The 24,003-nt window shown below is 40.6% G+C and overlaps 2 protein-coding genes and 1 long non-coding RNA gene across 4 annotated transcripts in view; 1 reads left to right on the top strand and 2 right to left on the bottom strand.

Annotated features, from left to right (window-relative positions):
- The window catches only part of LOC136884474 (uncharacterized), a 338,275-nt gene that overhangs the window by 243,812 nt on the left and 70,460 nt on the right, over window positions 1-24,003 (top strand). The gene's annotated exons all lie outside the window — the stretch shown is intronic.
- LOC137502829 (uncharacterized) lies at window positions 448-5,118 on the bottom strand. The gene is made up of 2 exons (XR_011018867.1): window positions 5,001-5,118; window positions 448-755 (listed from the first exon to the last, which is right to left on the bottom strand). It is a non-coding gene; the product is annotated as an uncharacterized lncRNA (long non-coding RNA).
- On the bottom strand, window positions 10,214-15,341 carry LOC136884383 (uncharacterized). Its single transcript, XM_067156522.2, has 2 exons — window positions 15,186-15,341; window positions 10,214-10,561 (listed from the first exon to the last, which is right to left on the bottom strand). The coding sequence occupies exons 1-2, from the start codon at window positions 15,339-15,341 to the stop codon at window positions 10,301-10,303; spliced, it is 417 nt and encodes a 138-aa protein (XP_067012623.2). The 3' UTR covers window positions 10,214-10,300.

The following is a 24,003-nucleotide window of genomic DNA, read 5'->3' as shown; positions in this document are numbered from 1 at the left end:
GGCAAGGAACGACGAAGACCAGGACAAAACTGAAAATACAAAATTAACACTTCACATAACAGACGCACTCTACCCTCGTTCTACATCCGTTTCTTGTCAGCCCCCGACAAGCTCATTTCTTCTTCCCAAATTCATGAGGAGAGCGGTCATCAACACTTGTTGAGAGGTCACCTTGACATATCTTCGGTCCTAAAATGGAAAGTGTCCGAAGAAAGAAAACCGGATTGTGTTTATCCCATTATGTGCTCCTCTTCTTGGTCCAGTCTTCACATACTGTATATATGACTTTCTTTATCACCTGCATCTTCCTTCGTTTCTCCTCATTATATGATAAACCACCTCCTGAAAAAGCGAAGAAAGAAATACAAAATGTATATTATTTGCTGGGATTATCTTACTAAACAAAAAATCATTGGTTATTTCTACAACAAATTAATACACAAAGTATTCATTCAGAGGATTTATTTGTTAAGATACCAATTATTTCCAAAGAAGATGTCTGTGTTTAGAGTGATAAACGATTAACCAAATGGTGGTCCAAATCCAAATCCAGGCCCAAACCCTCCAAAACCGGGTCTAAATCCTCCAAATCCTGGGCCAAACCCTCGAAATCCTGGCCCGAATCCTCCAAATCCTGGTCCAAACCCTCCAAATCCTGGTCGGAATCTACCAAAACCTCCTCCAATGGGAAAGCCTCTGCCTATAAAAGGGCGTGCTGTTACGAGCACCAAGAGCCCGCTGAGGGCGAGCAGGACCTGTGAACAGAGTGCATTAGTGGTACTGACACAGTGGTAATGTGCAATATAAGAGAGTTTTCGCTGGTGCGTTCTTGAAATATTATGTGTGTTCTGAAAAATAATTAAAAAATGTGACAATGCTTGGGAAAAGGGACATTAACTAGCCAGGAACTTGTTTTGCAGAACAGAAAAAGAACACTAATCATTTATATGAATTACGGCATCTCAGATGGGCTTGAATAGACGTTATTAGAGTATGTGAAAATAAATAATCTATCATTATCCTGTAATCATAGACAAACAATTTTGGGTCATATTGAAAGAATGAATGATCAGACACAGCAGGTCGAGGGAAAGCCTCCAAGAACAAATGAATTACCGCAGTCAAATCGGACCTTGAACAATTCAAAATTCCACTAAACACGATAAAGTCTGTCTTTCCAATGTCCCTCACCAGCAAGAAGAAGACAGGACCACCAGATCGAAGTGTAGAAAGCAGAGGAAGTTGGCACACAGCCACAAAGTGAAAGCGTTTTGGCCCAAGAAGAAGCAGAATACCCTAAACGAGCCACATAGTCCTAAGTGGGCCCAAATTAAAAGAAGAAGGAATAGTTTATGTTTGTATACTGTGTGTATAAAATATGAAATAATTTAACTAAAATATATGCATTAATTAATCTGCTTTGATCAAATATGATAATCATATACTTAAGAAATATTATTGTAAAATATTTCTAATGTCAGTTAAGATTCAGTAGAATATTTCCTATAGTGTGGTAGACAAAAATGCATGGAAAGAGTAATATATGGATGCTGAAGTGCCACAACTTTTAAACCGGTCCTTCTCAAAATGAGAGTTTCTAAAACTCTATAAATTTTCTATGGTATTTTAAATAAGAAACCAAATAAAAAGCACATTGTTCAGAATTTTCTCCACTATGAGTTGTTACTTCGATCTAAGTGGAGGCTCTTCCCATGGACTGTCACAAATACTGGTCAAAAGAGACGCTAGACGCTCCCACTGGGACGTTATAATGAGTCTGCATGAAATAGGAGACAGACTAGATAGTAAATTTAAGGGAATACGAACATTTTCGACCCCTGATTAACTTTCTCGCCAATCATCCGTTGCGGAATCATCACTTTGAACATAGAGGGAGATTTCTAACGTCATACAGCGTAAGGAATTGAAATTAATATGTTCACAGTTTTCTTAAAAATAACTTCTAATTTTAAATTTTAGGTGTCTCGCTTGTCGTGATATTATTTTCGAATTCGAAATCATTCCGTTGTAAGGCGTTAAATACTCTCTCCTTAGACAATGTAACCATCCTCGTATATGTTTCGATTTATGAGTTATTAATCGCAAACGAAATCAAAATTGTCACTTCTTAAAGCCACCTCCTGCCCTTTGCATTTAACTAGCGCCCACAAGTATTACAGTAACGTTAGGTCAAAAGTGATGCCAACTATTTTTCGCAACAATGCGGCATCTACCAGAAAAATGGAAATATCCAATTGACAGTGTGGTGCATAAGGAGCTGTGTCAGCAATGAAACCCTTGTGCTACTTCGAATTTGAAAAGTACGAAAGTACTGTAAATTCCGAATGCAGCTTCTCTTCTTAATAATTTTGCGTATTTTGTATTTTTAATATACATAATAGAATTTAATGTAGAGTAATTAAGCCACTCTTAATTGGAGAAAAATCTCTGTTGGTGATACGAAAATACATCTTCATTATAGACTATTATGCGTTTCGTATGCAAGCCTCTGTGAATTTACTAATCGCCACGACTATCCTCTGAGGCCTCGTTTAGTTCTTTACCTCTCATAATTAAAATCGTTAGAAATTGAGTCTAAACACCTCGTCTTGGTCTGCCTCTACTCCTCTTACCCTCCATAATAGAGTCCATTATTCTCCTAGAAAACCTCGCCTACAAAATAAATCCAAAATTCGCCTGACGTGACCCCACCACCGTAGCCGGTTTATGCGTACTGTTTCATCCATAGAGTTCATTCCTAACTTATACTTTATTTTCTTCATTCCGAGTACCCTTCTGTTACTGTTCCCATCTGTTTGTACCAGCAATCATTCTCGCTTCTTTCATGGCTGTTACTTCTTACTTATGAATAAGATATCCTGAGTCCACCCAGCTTTCGCTGCCGTAAAAGAAAGTGGGTCTGAAAAGAGACCGATGTAAAGATAGTTTCGTCTGAGAGCTTACAGAACACTGTTGATCGCAACTGCGAACTCACTACTGTACCATTTTCTGCCTTTATTGCCGACTAGACTCAGGGTTCGGTAAAGCGGTGGTCCTGTTCGATGAATTTTGGGCGACTCAAAAAAATTAATCTATACTTATACTAATGAGTATATTGACAGGAAGAATGGACATATATATTGAAATGAGAAACGCTAATGGGGTAAAATGGATTTATTAATCCCGAGAAAAACATATAAATGGTCCATGCTAAATGGAATATTATAATAATAACCGAAATCGACCTCAAACCAGCCGTAAATATAATTAATTACACTGCGTAAAGCGCTTACAAGAAATAGTACAATTTAAACAAGAAAACAAGATCGGGTTCAGACCCGACAAATTACAGTGAATCCTCGTAACTATACAGGGGAATTAGTCGTCAATATAATTAAGCTGATTGGTTAAAATTTTAGCAATTACAGGTTAATTAATTATGAGCTGACATTATAACAGCTGACATACAAACGGTCAACGACCTAAAAAATTGACGAATAAGCCTCTAACGACAAAATTAATTGACGATTAAATTATTTGACGACTAAATTATCTGACGACTAAATTATTTGACGACTAAATTATTTGACGACTAAATTGATTTGACCCATCGTATTTTAATGGTTGACTACTCCGGATAAGAACCATAAATCCAATATGATTGCCCGTAGGCCGTGTTGTAACACAACGTCTCTGTGATGAACCGGTAGGACTAATACATTCGTGAAATAGCTAATACAAATATGTACAGTCCGCCCAAATTGCGGATACAAACATATAAAGACACTATGGCATAAGGGGGTTCCCTAATTAACTTATGTACTACACAGCTTCGACCGTGGGCTCGCGGGCTCACCAAATCAGTCCAGGCAGAACTGGAAATCAATGAAATCAGCTGACGAGCTGACATGCACCAAAATTTACACAACAAGACATAAATCACATAAAAATGCAGAAGATCACACCTGTGGAAAGAACTACATACAAATACATATATATACACACTAATGATGATATCTGGGGAGTCGAACTCGTATGTAGACGGCGTCAGATTTTGCGTCTTTACAGACACAAAGTTGTCAATATTCTCGGCTCTGTAACAATCAGCTGTTGAGGAAAAACAAATACTGAGCTGTCGAGGGAAGGCACCCTCAGGGCGACTTTCACTTTCACACAGTAGGGGAGACATATTCTCTGCCAGTGGTTCACTTGACTAACGGTACTGCAAGTGGCCAGGTCTTGGCCTGCTACACAAATATTCTCGAGGCAAAACAAGTGAAGAAAAGCCTTCTCTACTTCTTAGCCGATGCATTCTTTACATTTCTCTGCTGGCTAACTTAGCACTCACGTATTAAGGCTCCCTCAATTCTCAAAGGCATATCTCGCCTTAACACATATATTAGGCCTCATTTCAAGCCTCAAGCATGTCAAGCCTCTCCTCTCAATTATCTTGGGTTCGTCCCCAAGTGTTACCCCTGATTTGCCTTCCCGCAATTTTAAAAGAAACTAACTATCTCAACGTAGGACAGGCTCGCACAACAATTTCCGAGACAGCTGAAATAATATTAATATAGCATGCAGAGAATTACCTGACTAACTTTATGCTGCTAATTACGTGAATTACCCAACGGTGTTGGCGGATAGCCTTTGTTCATATCAATGACTCTCTTCCCCAAATAACTACAGCAAACGTGGAATAACATAAAACACACAAGCAAAAAAATGAACACAAACAGACTAAGTAATTCCTAATGCGTGACCCTCTACCCTTTTAACTAAAATAAATATGTACAAGTGGCATAGGTGAAGAGCATGCACACCCCCTTTGCCAAATATTTACCGTTACATGAAACAAACCAGACTACAGCTGTAATAGCTGTTATTTAACAAGACTAACTAGTAGCTAATTTCCCTAACCTGAATGTGTTTTCCCTACTAGTATATCATGCCATTTAACATTGGATTCTGGTACTTATCTTTCGTAGTCAGTCGTCATTCACCCCGGATTCCACAGCCACATGTCTAGGCTGTTTAGCTGCTCATAATTCCGGTGCTACACAATGGTTGGCAGGTCCGGACGTTGATACCACGTTTCTCCATGATTCTCTCCTGGGTTTCTGCAGAATACAAGTAGATTAATACCAACTTCTTCACCGCTTAACGTGCACACTTTACACGATGCCGATCCTGATGTTAGGCTGTAATTGGCTCAGCCTACACATAAATATTAGTCCGAAGTATGTGTCATCAGTTTAAGGGTTCAAACCCAATCGACATAAGTTTATGTAGCGGCTAAATGTACGAGACCCACACGACACATGTAACCCGCTCAAAAACCGCTGTGAGATACCGGTCACAGTTCGGGTGTTCATCAATCTCACGTGCAGCGCTCGAGCTTTAATTAATTTGAATTTCTAAGTAAAATCTTCGCGAGACCAACTCGTGGTCTATGGACACGGCGAATTATAACTTAGGACATTAAAACTGTCCTGTAACTGTCTTGCTCGAGATGGAAATAAAGTAAACTATACACGCGCACAAGTGTATAACGGTCCTTTGTTAATACAAAGAAAGTCTCCCGTTCGCGGACAGCGTGTTACTCGCACCACCAAGTTCAGAAGAATGAGGACGCTTATCCCGCTAGGGCTCCTTAAGTAACCACCTACCCCTTTGTGTCACGAGGCGCACCCACGGCTAACGGTAGCTGGGTGACGGTTGACCGGCTTTCTCCTTGTCAACGACTTCTCGTTCAAATGAAATTATTGAATAGAGACTCGAAATGACATTATTACGATCCAAGAGTGAATGATAGTTATGACTGCAGGTGATCTTTAGTTTGGAACTGTGGAATCCTAGCTTAATGGGGAAATGAACGCTGACGATCTCGAGATGCATTACTGCGAGTTCGAAGTTGGTCATCCTGGCATCTTGTTGTAGAGCTCTCTTCGTTTGAATCTAGCCACTCCCACACAAAATTCAGTAAAGTTTGAAAGTTTGAACATGGGTAGCGTGCATAGTAACCATGGCAACGACTCGCTTCGAATTCAAACTGGAGAGCTACCCTCTGGAAAATTCCATTCCATACCGCGCCCAGCTTGCTTATGACGGAACTTCAGAGTTCGTACCCTGCTTCTTGCATGCGAATAATTGATGCGTTGCTAAGATTACCGTATTACGTATATTGAGGCATTCAGGGAATGGCTCACTACATTAGCTTTGCCACACCTTGATTCAATTTCACTTACTATATTACCATCCTGGGAGTACACACATCCAAAATACTTGAAAGCATTTACCTGTTCCAGATTTGTATCCCCAGTCTGACATTCAATTCTTTTCGACTTCCTACTTACTGACATCCCTTCCACGATGCAAGTCAACAGTTTGCCTGGTATACTGACCAATGAGATACCTCGACGGGTGTTCGAATCCTTCCTGTCCGTTTGCTTATAGATAGGTGCAGTTACTGCTTTTGTCCAATCAGAAGGTACCTTACTATTATTCCATGTTAATCTTATTACTCTATGAAACCATCTCATCCCTGCCTTCCCACTATACTTCACCATTTCAGGTCTAATTTCATCTATTCCCAGTGATGCAGGAGACGTCGGATAACATTCGCCTCATCATGCGTGAATTTTTCAGTCTTAGGTTTCACAGCGTTGTTAACGTCAAACCGTCTCCCACGCAATGGATCTTTGATTTCGGGGATGAGGTAAAAATTACACGGAGGTAATGGTAAGAGATGTGGTGGTATACAATTTATAATCACTAGGCTGCGTGCCTAAAATCTGGATCAGTCCCAAACTTCTCCGCAGAGCTCGTATGGAGTGAGGGGAAAATGATGCTGTTGATGGTTGATGGGGATGTTAAACCCTGTAGGGCAAACACCAAATGTGTTGCCATAGAACTTTTACATCTCGACCTCCTTCCAAGAAGGAAGCATATATATTTCATGGCATGCAATATCCCACTACATCTGCTAATTTGGAATCCCTAGTTTGACACTCTACCACAGAACATCATTACTCTAAAAAACTATAACTGTGAGACAGAATTTCAACTATTATTGTATTAGATTAATCACCAAGCCTTTTTTTTGTTCTTCCCAGATGGTAATACAGACGATCTATGTCTAGACATAGAATTCATCAATCAAAGCATTAGACAACCTACAATAAATAAACGTACCAGTCCAGCCTTCATTGAGAGAGCCTGCGAGGAACAGTGGTGTCCTGATGAAAGCCTGAGCAATATACACTGACTGACAGAGCAAATACAACACCAAGAAGGAGTGGTCAGAACTTTATGCCAATTGCAGGGTAGACTGACGTCACTGAGGTATGCTCATGATGTGAAATGCGCCGCTGTGCTGCACACGTAGCGAACGATAAATGGGACACGGCGTTGGCGAATGGGCCACTTCGTACCGTGATTCCTCAGCCGACAGTCATTGTAGAACGTGTTGTCGTGTGCCACAGGACACGTGTATAGCTAAGAATGCCAGGCCGCCGTCAACGGAGGCATTTCCAGCAGACAGACTACTTTACGAGGGGTATGGTGATCGGGCTGAGAAGGGCAGGTTGGTCGCTTCGTCAAATCGCAGCCGATACCCATAGGGATGTGTCCACGGTGCAGCGCCTGTGGCGAAGATGGTTGGCGCAGGGACATGTCGTACGTGTGAGGGGTCCAGGCGCAGCCCGAGTGACGTCAGCACGCGAGGATCGCCGCATCCGCCGCCAAGAGGTGGCAGCCCCGCACGCCACGTCAACCGCCATTCTTCAGCATGTGCAAGACACCCTGGCTGTTCCAATATCGACCAGAACAATTTCCCGTCGATTGGTTGAAGGAGGCCTGCACTCCCGGCGTCCGCTCAGAAGACTACCATTGACTCCACAGCATAGACGTGCACGCCTGGCATGGTGCCGGGCTAGAGCGACTTGGATGAGGGAATGGCGAAACGTCGTGTTCTCCGATGAGTCACGCTTCTGTTCTGTCAGTGATAGTCACCGCAGACGAGTGTGGCGTCGGCGTGGAGAAAGGTCAAATCCGGCAGTAACTGTGGAGCGCCCTACCGCTAGACAACGCGGCATCATGGTTTGGGGCGCTATTGCGTATGATTCCACGTCACCTCTAGTGCGTATTCAAGGCACGTTAAATGCCCACCGCTACGTGCAGCATTTGCTGCGGCCGGTGGCACTCCCGTACCTTCAGGGGCTGCCCAATGCTCTGTTTCAGCAGGATAATGCCCGCCCACACACTGCTCGCATCTCCCAACAGGCTCTACGAGGTGTACAGATGCTTCCGTGGCCAGCGTACTCTCCGGATCTCTCACCAATCGAACACGTGTGGGATCTCATTGGACGCCGTTTGCAAACTCTGCCCCAGCCTCGTACGAACGACCAACTGTGGCAAATGGTTGACAGAGAATGGAGAACCATCCCTCAGGACACCATCCGCACTCTTATTGACTCTGTACCTCGACGTGTTTCTGCGTGCATCGCCGCTCGCGGTGGTCCTACATCCTACTGAGTCGATGCCGTGCGCATTGTGTAACCTGCATATCGGTTTGAAATAAACATCAATTATTCGTCCGTGCCGTCTCTGTTTTTTCCCCAACTTTCATCCCTTTCGAACCACTCCTTCTTGGTGTTGCATTTGCTCTGTCAGTCAGTGTATAACGAATGCGATATGACGCCACACAGATGGTAGTGCACTTGCCTAAACAAAACATTAAAATGACGGCTTCGCGGAAGATTTGATGCAGTCTACGTTATCCAAGATGTTCGTACGTAAAAACAAAAACAAAAGATCTCAAGTTCAAATACCCGCCAGACGCATAATACGCCAATGACAGGATAAGATCAATTTATTTCGGAGTTTCCCATTCCTTATAGATTATTGTAGTTAAATAATAATGTAAATTTTTGTAGCATCGTCACGAAGACTGCTGCGATTCGAATGCACTTCTGTATTTCCAAAGCAAAAGTCGAGGCACCGTAAAATATTCATGGTGCATATTCATTAACAAGAATTCGTTCCTCTTGATGCAGGTGTAGAGTTGTGAATACCCTCTGTAAAAATTAGAGCGAGTCACAACCTCTCTTTTTTTCTTAAAGTAAGCCAAATCAAAGGGACAAGAACTATCCGATGGATCTTTCAGTTAGACTCTTTTTTCTAGGCCTACGGTCCTTCCTCGTACTCTGCGTATACACGACGTCTAATTGCTGATTAACTTATTAAAAGGTTACAATTGATCTGACAAGGTACTTTCCACATCATACTAAAACTTTAACTAGTCCTTCAAAGATAAAGTATAAAAAATACGCCTTAGACGTGGGGTTCATCCGAAAATTTGTGTAACGGAAATAGTGCGTGTAACGAAATGTACCGGAACCATAACCTAGCAACCGTGCTGACTATGCCTTATGGCTGGTGGTCATCTGAAATTAGCAGCTGTTGGTGGATGGCCATGACCGAGAGATATATTTATGATAGTATGATTTTCCATAGCGAAATTTGACATCATTTTTTCTCTTTGATTACGAAGTGAGACCAATAATATTTGCCAAAGGCAAAATAAGAAGTATCGATTTAGGTGGAACAATTTCTCTGCTTGATTTATTGAGTATGTAGGGAGGCAGATTCACTTGGGCAAACGTCTGGTGGTGATTCGAAAGAAAAAAATAGAAAGAGAGAAAAATTGCATACAATTATAAAATAATGAGCGGATCATAGCAGGTAAGATGGCATTTTCTATTGTAAAAAGTAAGTGGCTAAAGCAAATTGAAGATAAGACATAATTTATGTAGTGAAGGGTAAGATACATGTTGCCGTAGATTATATGTCACTGTTAACTTCAGGGTAAAAAATATTTTTAAATGGCAATTTGGTTAATGGCTGTAAACAGCGATAAGCTTAATTATAATGTTAAATGAAATAATAGACAAACCAGTTGCAATAAGAAAAATCATTCTTGTAAAGAAAAGGATTACACTCTCTTCAGTTTCAGGTGATCCAATACTTGAGGAAGGGATAATTTTGTTCTAATCTCTAAAACCAAAAGTGCAAAACAAAAAAGACTTCATTTCTTGCTTTTTCCTTCCCTTTTTTTCTCATGAAATAAATTACCATGCGAAAACACAACGAAGAACTACAAAATACGAGATATTTTCAGAGATTCCTGTGTTAAAGAGTAACGAAACACAACGGGTTAATTCTGCAAAAAATTCTCAGAGCATTTATTCGTTAAGATGTACAGTATGTACAAAAAAAATTATGTGTTTAAAGTGATGAATGGTTAACCAAAAGCTGGTCCAAATCCTCCAAATCCTGGCCCGAATCCTCCAACTCCCGGTCCGAATCCTCCAGGTCCGAATCCTCCCGGTCCGAATCCTCCAACACCTGGTCCAGATCCTCCTGGCCCGAATCCTCCAAATCCTGGCCGGAATCCTCCAACTCCTGGTTCGAATCCACCAAACCCTCCTCTATTGGCAAAGCCTCCGCTTGTGATAGGACGTGCTGCTGCGAGCATCCAGAGGCCACAGAGGGCGAGCAGGGCCTGTGAAAACATCGCATTAGTTTTCTCAAAATAGTACGCTGTTTCTGAAAATAAATTAAGGAAAGTACCAATCCGTATAAAAAGGAACCTTAACTTCCCTTAAATGAATTTTCATGAGAGAAAAAATCATTTTTAACTTCAGAATGTCCGACTTTACATTGTTGCAGCAAGTTATAATTAACTTTTAGACTCTACATTAGACATATCTTCATTTCCTGTGGTCACCACACAAAGCGACCTGAAGTTCCAATCGATTGAAGTACCAACAACTTGGTTTCTCAAATGAGACAAGAAAATATCTTGTAGCGAAAATTTAAGTTCTGCCTTGTGGATGAAGACCCTGAAGTATTGTTCTTGACGGGACAAGCATATTGCATGTGCAACTCCGCAGTCACTTTCCACCAATAATCAGCCATGCTGTTTCACTCGGGATATAGCAGTAATCCCATCTACTGGAGATGAGTGGCATGAGAAGAGTCAAATCACATTACATCAATAGTCAATGTAATAATATTTTCGATCAGTTTTGTGAGCTTTCTCTATTGTAGGCCTTTACATTTAGTTTTCTTTCGACTCTGGAGTCCTTCCTTCATAACTCCCTCATGCTTTTTTCTTCTAGCGGTCGATACTTTACAAAAAAAATTCTCATTATTTATAATCATCTTCACAATTTTCTTGTCAACAGATGATGACCACGCAGTTTTACACCTTGTGACAATCATACAAAAATCATGCCCATTTCACACGATTAAAAAATATTTCCATATTTACATTGCTTGGCGTAGATACGGACTAAGCAATAAAAAAATTGTTAAATGAATTATATTATCAGAGTTGGTACGGTAAAACTGTGTAAGACATAAATAACTGGAACTTGTATTCTGAACAAAGTTTGTTACGGTATGTAATACTTTTCTATAGGACCAATAACATAGGTATTTAAACGATCAACTATTAGGTTCCTTCCCCTAAACTACCATTTCAGTCAGTGTGAATAAAATTATTTTTAGAATATATTCTAGTGCCTCATTCCCCGACTTTACGTGCCGATTTTCATTAAATTCCCTTCAGCCATTTTCTCGTGATGCCCGTGCATACATACATACAGACAGAGAGAGATGACAGAAAATTAAACAGAGCATATCCTTGTTACTGTGGGCACGACCCATACATAAATGCCATTCTTACCAAATTCTGAGTAATGTACAGATAAAACTATTATTTTGTATATATTATATATGAATTTAACATACTAATGTATACACACTACTTGACCAAAAGTATCCGGACATCTATCTGAAATTGCACTTAGACTTTATCCGAGTCACGTACCCTATTATTGGACAATAATATCGAGTGGGCGCACCCGACCTTCGCCTTTATGTCGGCTTTCAATCTGTTGAAGACTCTCTCAATGAGGTGTCTGAATGTCGGTGGCGGAATATCATGTCATTCTTTCTCAAGAGCCGCCAGAGAAGTAGTGACGTTGGACGCTGGGATCTGTAGTCAAGTCGACGTTCTAACTTACCAAATGTTGTTCCATTGGATTCAGGTCTGGACTCTGCGCAGGCCAGTCCATTTCAGGAATGTTACTGTCCATAAACCATTGCCTGACAGATGCAGCTTTATGATAGATGCATTGTCATGCTGATACAAACAAACATCGCCTCCGAACTGGTCCTCTATTGAAAGCAGTACACAATGGTTTAAAATGTGTTCATATCCCTCCGCATTTAGAGTTTTCTTAAGCGCACTGAGGCGATCACACACTAACCACGAAAAACCCATGATTCCAGGTAATGTTCTCCAGGCATTTCCAAACCCAGGCCCTTCCATCGGATTGCCACAGGGGATGCCGTGATTCATCACTCAAAATCACTCAGTGTCCACTTCAAGCTTCACTTAGCACTGACCATAACTGCGCTTGACTTACGAGCAGCTGCTCCACCATTGTATCACATTATTTTTGAACCCCGACGCACAGTGATTGTGCAGCCTGAACTGCCGTTAGCACTTTGGAACTCATGAGTGATTCCTTCCGCTGATTCCTTGCTATTTTTCACAGCCACTCTTCGCAGTCCTCGACGTTCACTGTCCATCATTAGATGAGGTCCGCCTGGTGTTGGTCTAGCTGCGATTGTTCCTTCGTGTTTCCACTTCACATCACATCACCAACAGTCGATCTGTGCAGATTTTAAAGGGTCGAAATATCCCTGATGTATTTGTTACTCAGGTCACGTCAATGATGAGTCCACGTTCGAATTCACTGAGGTGTCCTGACCGACTCATTCTGCTATTACTGCGTTTCTACTGACAACACAAAACTCTGCGCCAATTGTCCGGAATGTATAGCCGATATACACTTTGCTGAAAGTGCATGATATTTTGTTAACTCCACGTTGAAATAACGGGAACAATTAGTACTTGCTTTTACCTAAACGAAATGTATTGGCGCATCGTGAAGTTTTTTGTACTTTCTGCTATCCGGTATCCAAGGATGGTCGCTAAAGGGTTTGTCAGTGAACTGAGCGCTGGTCTTTGAATAGTCGGCGTATTGCAGAATGTCGACCGCATTCCGAACAAAATGGTGCTCTTCGTACTGGGATGTCATCTGAAGCCTCAACTGTCGAAAAACATTGCAAAGCGACTTAACTTGGTCACATCTATCGAACTTAAAAACATTTAAGATTAAATAAATATGCCTTTTAGGAAGATGTATGAGGTAATGTTACCTAGCAACCGTACAGGCTGTGATGTGGTGTATTGATAGATGACTCTCAAGGTACGGTTGCTAGGTAACGTCGCGTCACGTATTTTGTTATATTTCAGAACACAAATTGTCTTATGACCGTCAGCTGTAAGAGGTATTTATGACAAAATACAGCCTGTCATAACTTATCATAGACGGCAAGATAAAAGGATGGACACCACACAGTAGTTCAACATCTATTGTGTGACACCATAAAATTTAAAAAATATATTATTAGCTGGCTAATTTGGTGAAGACAGAAGATGATTTTCGCTGACTTTTCATTTTCCCTTCAGAAAAGTGTTGGTACTGTTCCTTAATTAACGATACGGTCACATTCTTTGCAGCCCAACACCTTTCCCATCCCATCTTCACCGCTAGACCTCTCTGTGCAGTACGGGGGAAAGTGCAACTCAGTGATGCAGGCAGTTAGCTGCAGAAGAAGTCCGTCACCTGATCGTTCACTGTGCCCTATTGTATGTCCAGTAGAAGTTCATGTCGCCAATTCTGATGCTTTGTGGCGCGAACGAAGAAATGGGAAATAACAAGCTCCAAGCCCTTAAGAATTATTTAACCCATAGAAATGAAAATAAATATGATCGATTCAAGGGGAGTTTGGATTTTTGATCAGCAAACGAATTATCACATTTAACCTTAACAAATCGCCTCATTCTTTCTTTTTTCAATTCCCATTATCAGTTATTTCCCGATATCATTTTAATGCTCTAAATACCGGATTTAAATGGTAGCGGCAGCCCACATCTCTTTCTCCCACGGTGTCAAACAAAATAAGCTTCAAAGTTCTTTGGATTACCATTTCAATAATAGCGTTGGAATATGTTACCTTGTGGTAGGCCTAGGCTCTGCGTAAGAGGAAAAAGGAATGTGAGGGAATAATTTACACTCCAGGGCAGTTTTAATGCAATATGCTTCTTAAAACTTTCAATTGCTTTTATGTACCTTAAAATAAATAAAATGCTCCTTCCGATAGAGTTCTCATCGAATTCACCTAAAATTTTCAAATAATATTTTAATATGTTCAGGAATTAGAATTAGTTGTGCATTGTATTATCGGATACATATTACATTCATATTTTTACTCCTGAAATAGCACGAACCAAATTTTTGCCTATTCAAAGAATAATGAAAGAATGAAAAAATTATACCTTCAATAGTTTATACCTGACTACAGAACCAGGCGCTGTTCTTAGATATATCAGTATTTTTGACAAGTCTGCCAAATTATAGCCCAAAAATGGAAACTGTGACGTAAGGAGCATTTTCCATGCAACATATAGAAATAAACATCATTAGTCTTTGCGTACAATTAACTAATCAACTCCAAATTTTGTGTGGGAATTATATCTTATTCATAAGTGCTTGTGTTTTAAAATTAGTTTTAGTAACTGCTAAATTTTAGCAGTTCAAAATTTCAGTCGTGACTCCTCTAAATCAATTTTAGAAAGGTAAAATTTCTATGTAGCCTTCTGTTTAAAGTGACACAAATCCTAAACATGTCATGACATCCATTTAACGTATGGAATGATTTCAGTCAAACTATACCCGAGTATAACATAAATAATAATGGTGGAAGAGTATATCCTTGCGGAGCCCCGTATTTACATTATCACAAAATATTGAGTATATCGGAATATTAATGCCTCACGTACCAGTGTAGTTCTCATATTTGATGATGGCACTATACCACAGAACATCATTATTCTAAAAAACTATGAGACAGAATTTCACCTCTTATTGATTACATTGATCACCAAGCCCTTTTTTGTTCTTCCCAAATGGTAACAGAGACGATCTATGTCTAGACAAAGAATTCATCAATCAAAGCATTAGACAACCTACAATAAATAAACATACCAGTCCAGCCTTCATTGTGATAGCCTGCGAGGAACAGTGGTGTCCTGATGAAAGACTGAGCAATATATAACGAATGCGATATGACGCCACACAGATGGTAGTGCACTTGCCTAAACAAAACATTAAAATGACGGCTTCCCGGAAGATTTGATGCATTCTACGTTATCGAAGATGTTCGTACGTAAAACAAGAAAAAACAAAAGATCTGACGTTCAAATACCCGCCCAGACTCACAATACGCCAATGAGAGGATAAGATCAATTTATTTCGGAGTTTCCCATTCCTTACTAGAATATTGTAGTAAAATAATAATGTAAACTTTTATAGCATCGTCACGAAGACTGCTGCGATTCGAATGCACTCACGTATTTCCAAAGCAAAAGTCAGGGCCCCGTAAAATATTCATGGGGCGTATTCCTTAACATGAATTCGTTCTTCTTGATACAGATGTACAGTTGTGAATACCCTCTGTAAAAATTACAGCGAGACACAACCTCTCTTTTTTTAAAAAATCAAATTAAAGGTAGAGAACTATCCGGTGGATCTTTCACTTAGTCTCTTTTTTCTAGGCCTACGGTCCTTCCTCGTCCTCTGCGAATACACGACGTCTAATTGCTGATTAACTTATTAAAAGGTTACAATTGATCTGACAAGGTACTTTCCACATCACAGTAAAACTTTAACTAGTCCTTCAAAGATAAAGTATAAAAAATACGCCTTAGACCTGGGGTTCATCCGAAAATTTGTGTAAAAAAAATAGTGCATGTAACGAAATGTACCGGAACCATAACCTAGCAACCGTGCTGACTATGTCTTATGGCTGGTTATCATCTGAAATTAGCAGCCGTTGATGGATGGCCATGACCGAGAGATATATTTATGGTCGTATGATTTTCCATAGCGAAATTTTACACCAATGTTTCTCTTTGATTACGAAGTGAGACCAATAATATTTGCCAAAGGCAAAATAAAAAATATCTATTTAGGGGGAACAATTTCTCTGCTTGATTTATTGAGTATGTAGGGAGGCAGATTCACTTGGGCAAATACCTGGTAGTGATTCGGAAACAAAAAATAGAAAGAAAGAAAAAATTGCATACAATTATAAAATAATGAGTGGATCACAGCGGGTAAGAAGCCATGTTTTTATTTTTAAAATTAAGTGGCTAAAGGTGGCTAAAGCGAATTGAATATAAGTCATAATCTAACTAGTGAAGAGTAAGATACCTGTTGCCGTAGATTATATGTCATTGTTAACTTCAGGGATTAACAAACATTTTTAAATGACAATTTGGTTAATGACTGTAAACAATGATAAACTTAATTATAATGTTAAATGAAATAATAGACAAACCAGCTGCAATAAGAAAAAACATTCTTGTAAAGGAAAGGATTACACTCTCTCCAGTTTCAAGTGATCCAAAACTGGAGGAAGGGATAATTCTGCTCTAATCTCTAAAACTATAAGTGCAAAACCAAAAACACTAGCTAGTCTTCTTATATATGAAACTTCGTTCCTTGTTTCTTCCTTCCCTTTTATCTCATGGAATAATATGCCATGTGAACGAATAACTAGAAAATAGAGCTATTTTCAGAGATTACTGTGTTAAACGAAACACAAAGGGTTATTTCTGCAAAAACTTCGCAGAGAATTTATTCATTAAGATACACACTATTTGCAAATAACTGTTCTGTGTATGAAAGTGATAAACGGTTAACCAAAAGCTGGTCCAAATCCTGGCCCGAATTCTCCAACTCCTGGTCCGAATCCTCCAGGTCCGAATCCTCCAACTCCTGGTCCAAATCCTCCTGGCCCGAATCCTCTAAATCCTGGCCCGAATTCTCCAACACCTGGTCTGAATCCACCAAACCCTCCTCCATTGGCCAAGCCTCCGCTTGTGCTGGGACGTGCTGCTGCGAGCATCCAGAGGCCACAGAGCAGGACCTGTGAAAACATCGCATTAATTTTTCTCAAAATAGCACGCTGTTCCTGAAAATAAATTAAGAAAAGTACCAATCCGTGGAAAAAATGATCTTAACTTCCCTTAAATAAATTGGCAAGAGACAGAAAATCATTTTTAACTTCAGAATGTATGTCTTTACATTGTTGCAGCAAGTTTTAATTCATTTTTAGACTCTGCATGAGACATACCTTCATTTCCTGTGGTCACCACATACTGAAACTCCGATTTTTGACATTTTAGTAGCCCGACATGTTGAGCTCTTCTTGTCCAAGTGGTCTACTTTTTCTGCGATTTCATTTATTGTTTCCTCTTTAAGTACAGGTTTTTTAACTCTTCGCTTCTTATCGAGTAAAGAACAGTTACTCTCCACTTCTCCTCGGTCTCTCTATTTGGAGGGCGTACACATGGAAATATCGTTACAAATCGCCTAATGACATCCCTGCAAGACTCTGTTTTCACATAGTTATTCTACATAATTGCCCTTTCGTCTACCGTGTACAAACGTGCAGGCATTATAAGAATTATACCCCGAAGTAACATATCACAAATCGAGAACAGTTGGAGCGTTCTAAACTGCGAAGTGATAGCATTCCCGTACTGTGTAACGGGGAGTGATGAGTGAACGGGAGTCAGATAACCTGGGCGCACCTCCCGGCCAACCGATGAGTGAAACTCACTGAACTTCTTAATTAAAGGCCTGTGCCCTGATGAAATTAAGAAGGAATATCAGCATTTCCAATTCTCCCCGTACAACCTCAGAATGTTATTGCTTTGAGTGGGTAAGAGGTCGAACATCTTGGAACACGATATTTCTTTGGTGTTCCTTGATACGAGTACCAATGGACTGGGTTGTTTAGGCAATGTATATCTTGCCAACAATACAGGGTATTTTGTAATAATGGGGACAACTCGTCCTTGCTTATATCTAAACGTGTCTAAAGGCATGTCTTGAAGTGTTATATGTTGTCTGTGTCCATGAATGGATACAAAAATTGTATCAACCAACTGAACGTAAGTCTTTGAAACGTGAGAGTATCACAGAATGTAGACCACATCACCAACGAAATGGTACTCGGTCGTGCTGGGATCTCATTTTGTGATCTACCACTAAACCATAAATACACTGACTGACAGAGCAAATGCAACACCAAGAAGGTGTGGTCAGAACTTTATGCCAATTGCAGGGTAGACTGACGTCACGGAGGTATGCTCATGATGTGAAATGCGCCGCTGTGCTGCGCACGTAGCGAACGATAAATGGGACACGGCGTTGGCGAATGGCCCACTTCGTACCGTGATTTCTCAGCAGACAGTCATTGTAGAACGTGTTGTCGTGTGCCACAGGACACGTGTATAGCTAAGAATGCCAGGCCACCATCAACGGAGGCATTTCCAGCAGACAGACGACTTTACGAGGGGTATGGTGATCGGGCTGAGAAGGGCAGGTTGGTCGCTTCGTCAAATCGCAGCCTATACCCATAGGGATGTGTCCACGGTGCAGCGCCTGTGGCGAAGATGGTTGGCGCAGGGACATGTGGCACGTGCGAGGGGTCCAGGCGCAGCCCGAGTGACGTCAGCACGCGAGGATCGGCGCATCCTCCGCCAGGCGGTGGCAGCCCCGCACGCCACGTCAACCGCCATTCTTCAGCATGTGCAAGACACCCTGGCTGTTCCAATATCGACCAGAACAATTTCCCGTCGATTGGCTGAAGGAGGCCTGCACTCCCGGCGTCCGCTCAGAAGACTACCATTGACTCACCAGCATAGACGTGCACGCCTGGCATGGTGCCGGGCTAGAGCGACTTGGATGAGGGAATGGCGAAACGTCGTGTTCTCCGATGAGTCACGCTTCTGTTCTGTCAGTGATAGTCACCGCAGACGAGTGTGGCGTCGGCGTGGAGAAAGGTCAAATCCGGCAGTAACTGTGGAGCGCCCTACCGCTAGACAACGCGGCATCATGGCTTGGGGCGCTATTGCGTATGATTCCACGTCACCTCTAGTGCGTATTCAAGGCACGTTAAATGCCCACCGCTACGTGCAGCATGTGCTGCGGCCGGTGGCACTCCCGTACCTTCAGGGGCTGCCCAATGCTCTGTTTCAGCAGGATAATGCCCGCCCACACACTGCTCGCATCTCCCAGCAGGCTCTACGAGGTGTACAGATGCTTCCGTGGCCAGCGAACTCTCCGGATCTCTCACCAATCGAACACGTGTGGGATCTCATTGGACGCCGTTTGCAAACTCTGCCCCAGCCTCGTACGGACGACTAACTGTGGCAAATGGTTGACAGAGAATGGAGAACCATCCCTCAGGACACCATCCGCACTCTTATTGACTCTGTAGCTCGACGTGTTTCTGCGTGCATCGCCGCTCGCGGTGGTCCTACATCCTACTGAGTCGATGCCGTGCGCATTGTGTAACCTGCATATCGGTTTGAAATAAACATCAATTATTCGTCCTTGGCGTCTCTGTTTTTTCCCCAACTTTCATCCCTTTCGAACCACTCCTCCTTGGTGTTGCATTGTCACTGTCAGTCAGTGTATATTCTTACTTTTGTTCTAAAACAACAACAGTAAGATATAATTTATTCTCTCAATGAATTAGATTGATTTTTGAGTTATTTTCTTTCAGACAATAAATGGTAACGTACTCGATCTATATCTAGATTTAGAAACCATCATTGAAAACATTTAGACAATCTACAATAAATAAACGTACCAGTGCAGTCTTCATTGGGATAGCCTGGGAATAACAGTCGTGTTCTGCTAAAAGCCTGAGAAATATATAGAGAAAGCACTTGATGATGTGACGACACACAGATGGCATTCTTGCAATGCACTTGCATAAATCAAAAAGATGGAATTACAGTTGCTCGTCTTGCACAATAAGTACTCCTAGCTTCTCGAAAGATTTGATCCATTCCACATCACCGCAGATGTTCGCAAGTAAAAATACACGAAAAGCCAGAAACTGTAAAGACCTGACGTTCAAATACTTGACAAAACTACAATACGGCAATGAGAGAATGAGACCATATTAACTCGTAGTAAAATAATTATATAAATCTTCTGGAGCACCGTCAAGAAGATTTCAGCGAATCGAAAGCCCTTCAGAATTTCCAAATGGAATGTCACGCCCCCATTAAACATTTATTGGGCGTAATTCTTAACATGACTTCGAGGTTATATATATATAGTTGTGAGTAACTTCTGTAAAAATTACAGCGAGACTCAACCGTACTTTTCTATTAAAATAAGTCACTGCGGTGAATCTATCATTTAATTTGGTTTTCCTCCGCCTACAGTATATTTCACTTCAACGTCTTTGTGTATACTGTACAGATTGTTTAATTGCTCATTAAGTTATTAAAAGTCCTCAACTGGTCTGGCAACGTACTTTCCACATCGCACTACACTTTAACCAGTCCTTCAAAGATAATAAAATTTCTGTAATGAAATAGTATCATCTAAATAAATGTGTGACGGAAGAGTTACCTAGCAACAGTGCAGGCTCTGATGTAAAGTATCGATGGATGGCCAGAGAGTGTTACCTACCAACCGTGCAGGCTGCAATGTAAAGTATAGATGGATGGCCAGAGATTGTTACCTACCAACCGTGCAGGCTGCAATGTAAAGTATAGATGGATGGCCAGACATTGTTACCTACCAACCGTGCAGGCTGCAATGTAAAGTATAGATGGATGGCCAGACATTGTTACCTACCAACCGTACAGGCAATGATGTAAGGTATTGATGGATGGCCAGACGATGTTACCTAGCAACCGTGCAGGCTGCAATGTAAAGTATAGATGGATGGCCAGACATTGTTACCTACCAACCGTACAGGCAGTGATGTAAGGTATTGATGGATGGCCAGACATTGTTACCTACCAACCGTACAGGCAGTGGTGTAAGGTATTGGTGGATGGCCATGACCGAGAGATATGTTTATTGTCGAATGATTTTCCATAGCGAAATTTTACACCATTTTTTCTCTTTGATTACGAAGTGTGACCAATAATATTTGTCAAAGGCAAAATAAAAAATATCGGTTTAGGGGGAACAATCTCTCTGCTTGATTTATTGAGTATGTAGGGAGGCAGATTCACTTGGCCAAATGCCTGGTAGTGATTCGGAAACAAAAAATAGAAAGAGAGAGAAAATTGCATACAATTATAAAATAATGAGTGGATCACAGCGGGTAAGAAGCCATGTTTTTATTTTTAAAATTAAGTGGCTAAAGCGAATTGAATATAAGTCATAATCTAACTAGTGAAGCGTAAGATACCTGTTGTCGTAGATTATACGTCATTGTTAACTTCAGGGATTAACAAATATTTTAAAATGACATTTTGGTTAATGGCTGTAAACAGTGATAAGCTTAATTATAATGTTATGAGATAATATACAAACCAGTTGCAATAAGAAACTTCATTCTTGTAAAGGAAAGGATTTCACTCTCTCCAGTTTCAAGTGATCCAAAACTGGAGGAAGGGATAATTGTGTTCTAATCTCTAAAACTAAAAGTGCAAAACCAAAAAGACTAGCTAGTCTTCCTATATATGAAACTTCGTTCCTTTTATCTCATGGAATAATATACCATGTGAAAACATAACGAATAACTAGAAAATAGAGCTATTTTCAGAGATTACTCTGTTAAACGAAACACAAACGGTTATTTCTGCAAAAACTTCGCAGAGAATTTATTCATTAAGATACAAACTATTTACAAATAACTGTTCTGTGTATGAAAGTGATAAACCGTTAACCAAAAGCTGGTCCAAATCCTCCAAATCCTGGCCCGAATCCCCCAACTCCTGGTCCGAATCCTCCAGGTCCGAATCCTCCCGGTCCGAATCCTCCAACTCCTGGTCCAAATCCTCCTGGCCCGAATCCTCCAAATCCTGGCCCGAATCCTCCAACTCCTGGTCCGAATCCACCAAACCCTCCTCTATTGGCAAAGCCTCCGCTTGTGCTAGGACGTGCTGCTGCGAGCATCCAGAGGCCACAGAGGGCGAGCAGGACCTGTGAAAACACAGCATTAGTTTTCTCAAAATAGTACGCTCTTCCTGAAAATAAATTAAGAAAAGTGCCAATCCGTGAAAAAAGGAATCTTAACTGCCCTTAAATAAATTTTCAGGAGAGAGAAAATTATTTTTAACTTCAGAATGTCCGGCTTTACATTGTTGCAGCAAGTTTTAATTCATTTTAGACTCTACATTAGATATACCTTCATTTCCTGTGGTCACCACATAAAGCGACCTTAAATTCCAATCGATTGAAGTACCAACAATTTAGTTTGTCAAATGAGACAACAAAATATCTTTTAGAGAAAATTTAACAGTATTTCCTTGCAGAGTAAGATGATCTGCTCATCATAATCTGTAGATTGACATGTGTATCAAGATCCTGAAGTAGTGCTTAAAAAACGCACGAGACAAACTTAAAAACTCCTTGCAATTTGTCTATTTTATTCTTACATTAGCTGTAGTACAATCACATAGAATGTGTATGCTGTTTCACTCGGGATATAGCAGTAATCCCATGTATTGGAGATGAGTGGCAGGAGAAGGGACAAATCACATTACAATAATAGTCAATGTAATAATATTTTTGATCAGTTTAAGAGCTTTCTGTATTGTAGGCCTTTACATTTAGTTTTCTTTCGACTCTGCGGTATTAGAGCCTCTAATGAAAAGGGAGTCCTTTCTTCTTTCATCACTCTCTCCTGTCTTTTTCTTCAAGCGGTCGATCCTTTATAATTTTTCTCATTATTTATAATCAACTTCACAATTTTTTTCTCAATACAGACTGACGACCACGCAGTTTTATACCTCATGACAATCATACAAAATTCATCCCCATTTTACACGATTAAAAATAATTCCATGTTAACAATGCTAGGCGTTGATAAGGACTAAGCAACAAAAATCTAAGAAAATTAATTATATTATCAGAGTTGGTACGGTAAAACTGTGTAAGACATAAATAACTAGAACTTGTATTCTGAACACATTTTTTGCGGTATGTAATACTTTTAGTTATTTAAATGATTAAGTATTAGGTTCCTTCCCCTAAACTAACATTTCACTCAGTGTGAATAAAATTATTTATAGACTGTATTGATGTGCGTCATTCCCCGACTTTATATACCGATTTTCATTAAATTCTCTTCAGCCATTTTCTCGTGATGCACGTGCATACATACATAGAGAGAGAGAGAGAGAGAGGTTACAGAAAACTGAACCGTGCATATCCTTGTTACTGTGGACACGACCCATAGAGGAATACCATTCTTTTCTTTTCTTTTCTGAGCAATGTACAGATAAAACTATTATTGTATATATACGAATTTAACATACTAATTTATGCTACACACTACTTGACCAAATGTATCCGGACATCTATCTGAAATTGCACTTAGACTTTATCCGAGTCACGTTCCCTATTATTGGACAATAATATCGAATGGGCGCACCCGACCTTCGCCTTTATGTCGGCGTTCACTCTTCTGAGGACGTTGTTAATGAGGTGTCTGAATGTCTGAATGTCTGAATGTCTGAATGTCTGAATGTCTGTGGCGGAATATCACGCCATTCTTTCTCAAGAGCCGCCAGAGAAGTAGTGATGTTGGACGCTGGGATCTGGAGTCAAGTCGACGTTCTAACTTACCCCAAAGTTGTTGTTCCATTGGATTCAGGTCTGGACTCTGCGCAGGCCAGTCTATTTCAGGAATGTTATTGTCCATAAACCATTGCCTGACAGATGCAGCTTTATGATAGAAACAATCATCGCCTCCGAACTGCTCCCCTATTGAAAGCAGTGCACAATGTTTTAAAATGTGTTCATATCCCTC

The sequence above is a fragment of the Anabrus simplex genome, chromosome 12, assembly GCF_040414725.1.
Source record: "Anabrus simplex isolate iqAnaSimp1 chromosome 12, ASM4041472v1, whole genome shotgun sequence".
Classification (NCBI taxonomy): Eukaryota; Metazoa; Arthropoda; class Insecta; order Orthoptera; family Tettigoniidae; genus Anabrus; species Anabrus simplex.
This window is presented reverse-complemented; position numbering and strand designations above follow the sequence as displayed.

Excerpts from the sequence above, each read along its gene's own strand:
- LOC136884383 (XM_067156522.2), bottom strand. The coding sequence starts at position 15,341 with ATGCATCAAATCTTCCGGGAAGCCGTCATTTTAATGTTTTGTTTAGGC. Across the intron at positions 10,562-15,185 it reads TCACAATGAAGGCTGGACTG|GCCCTGCTCGCCCTCTGTGG; the intron begins GTATGTTTATTT and ends ATGTTTTCACAG.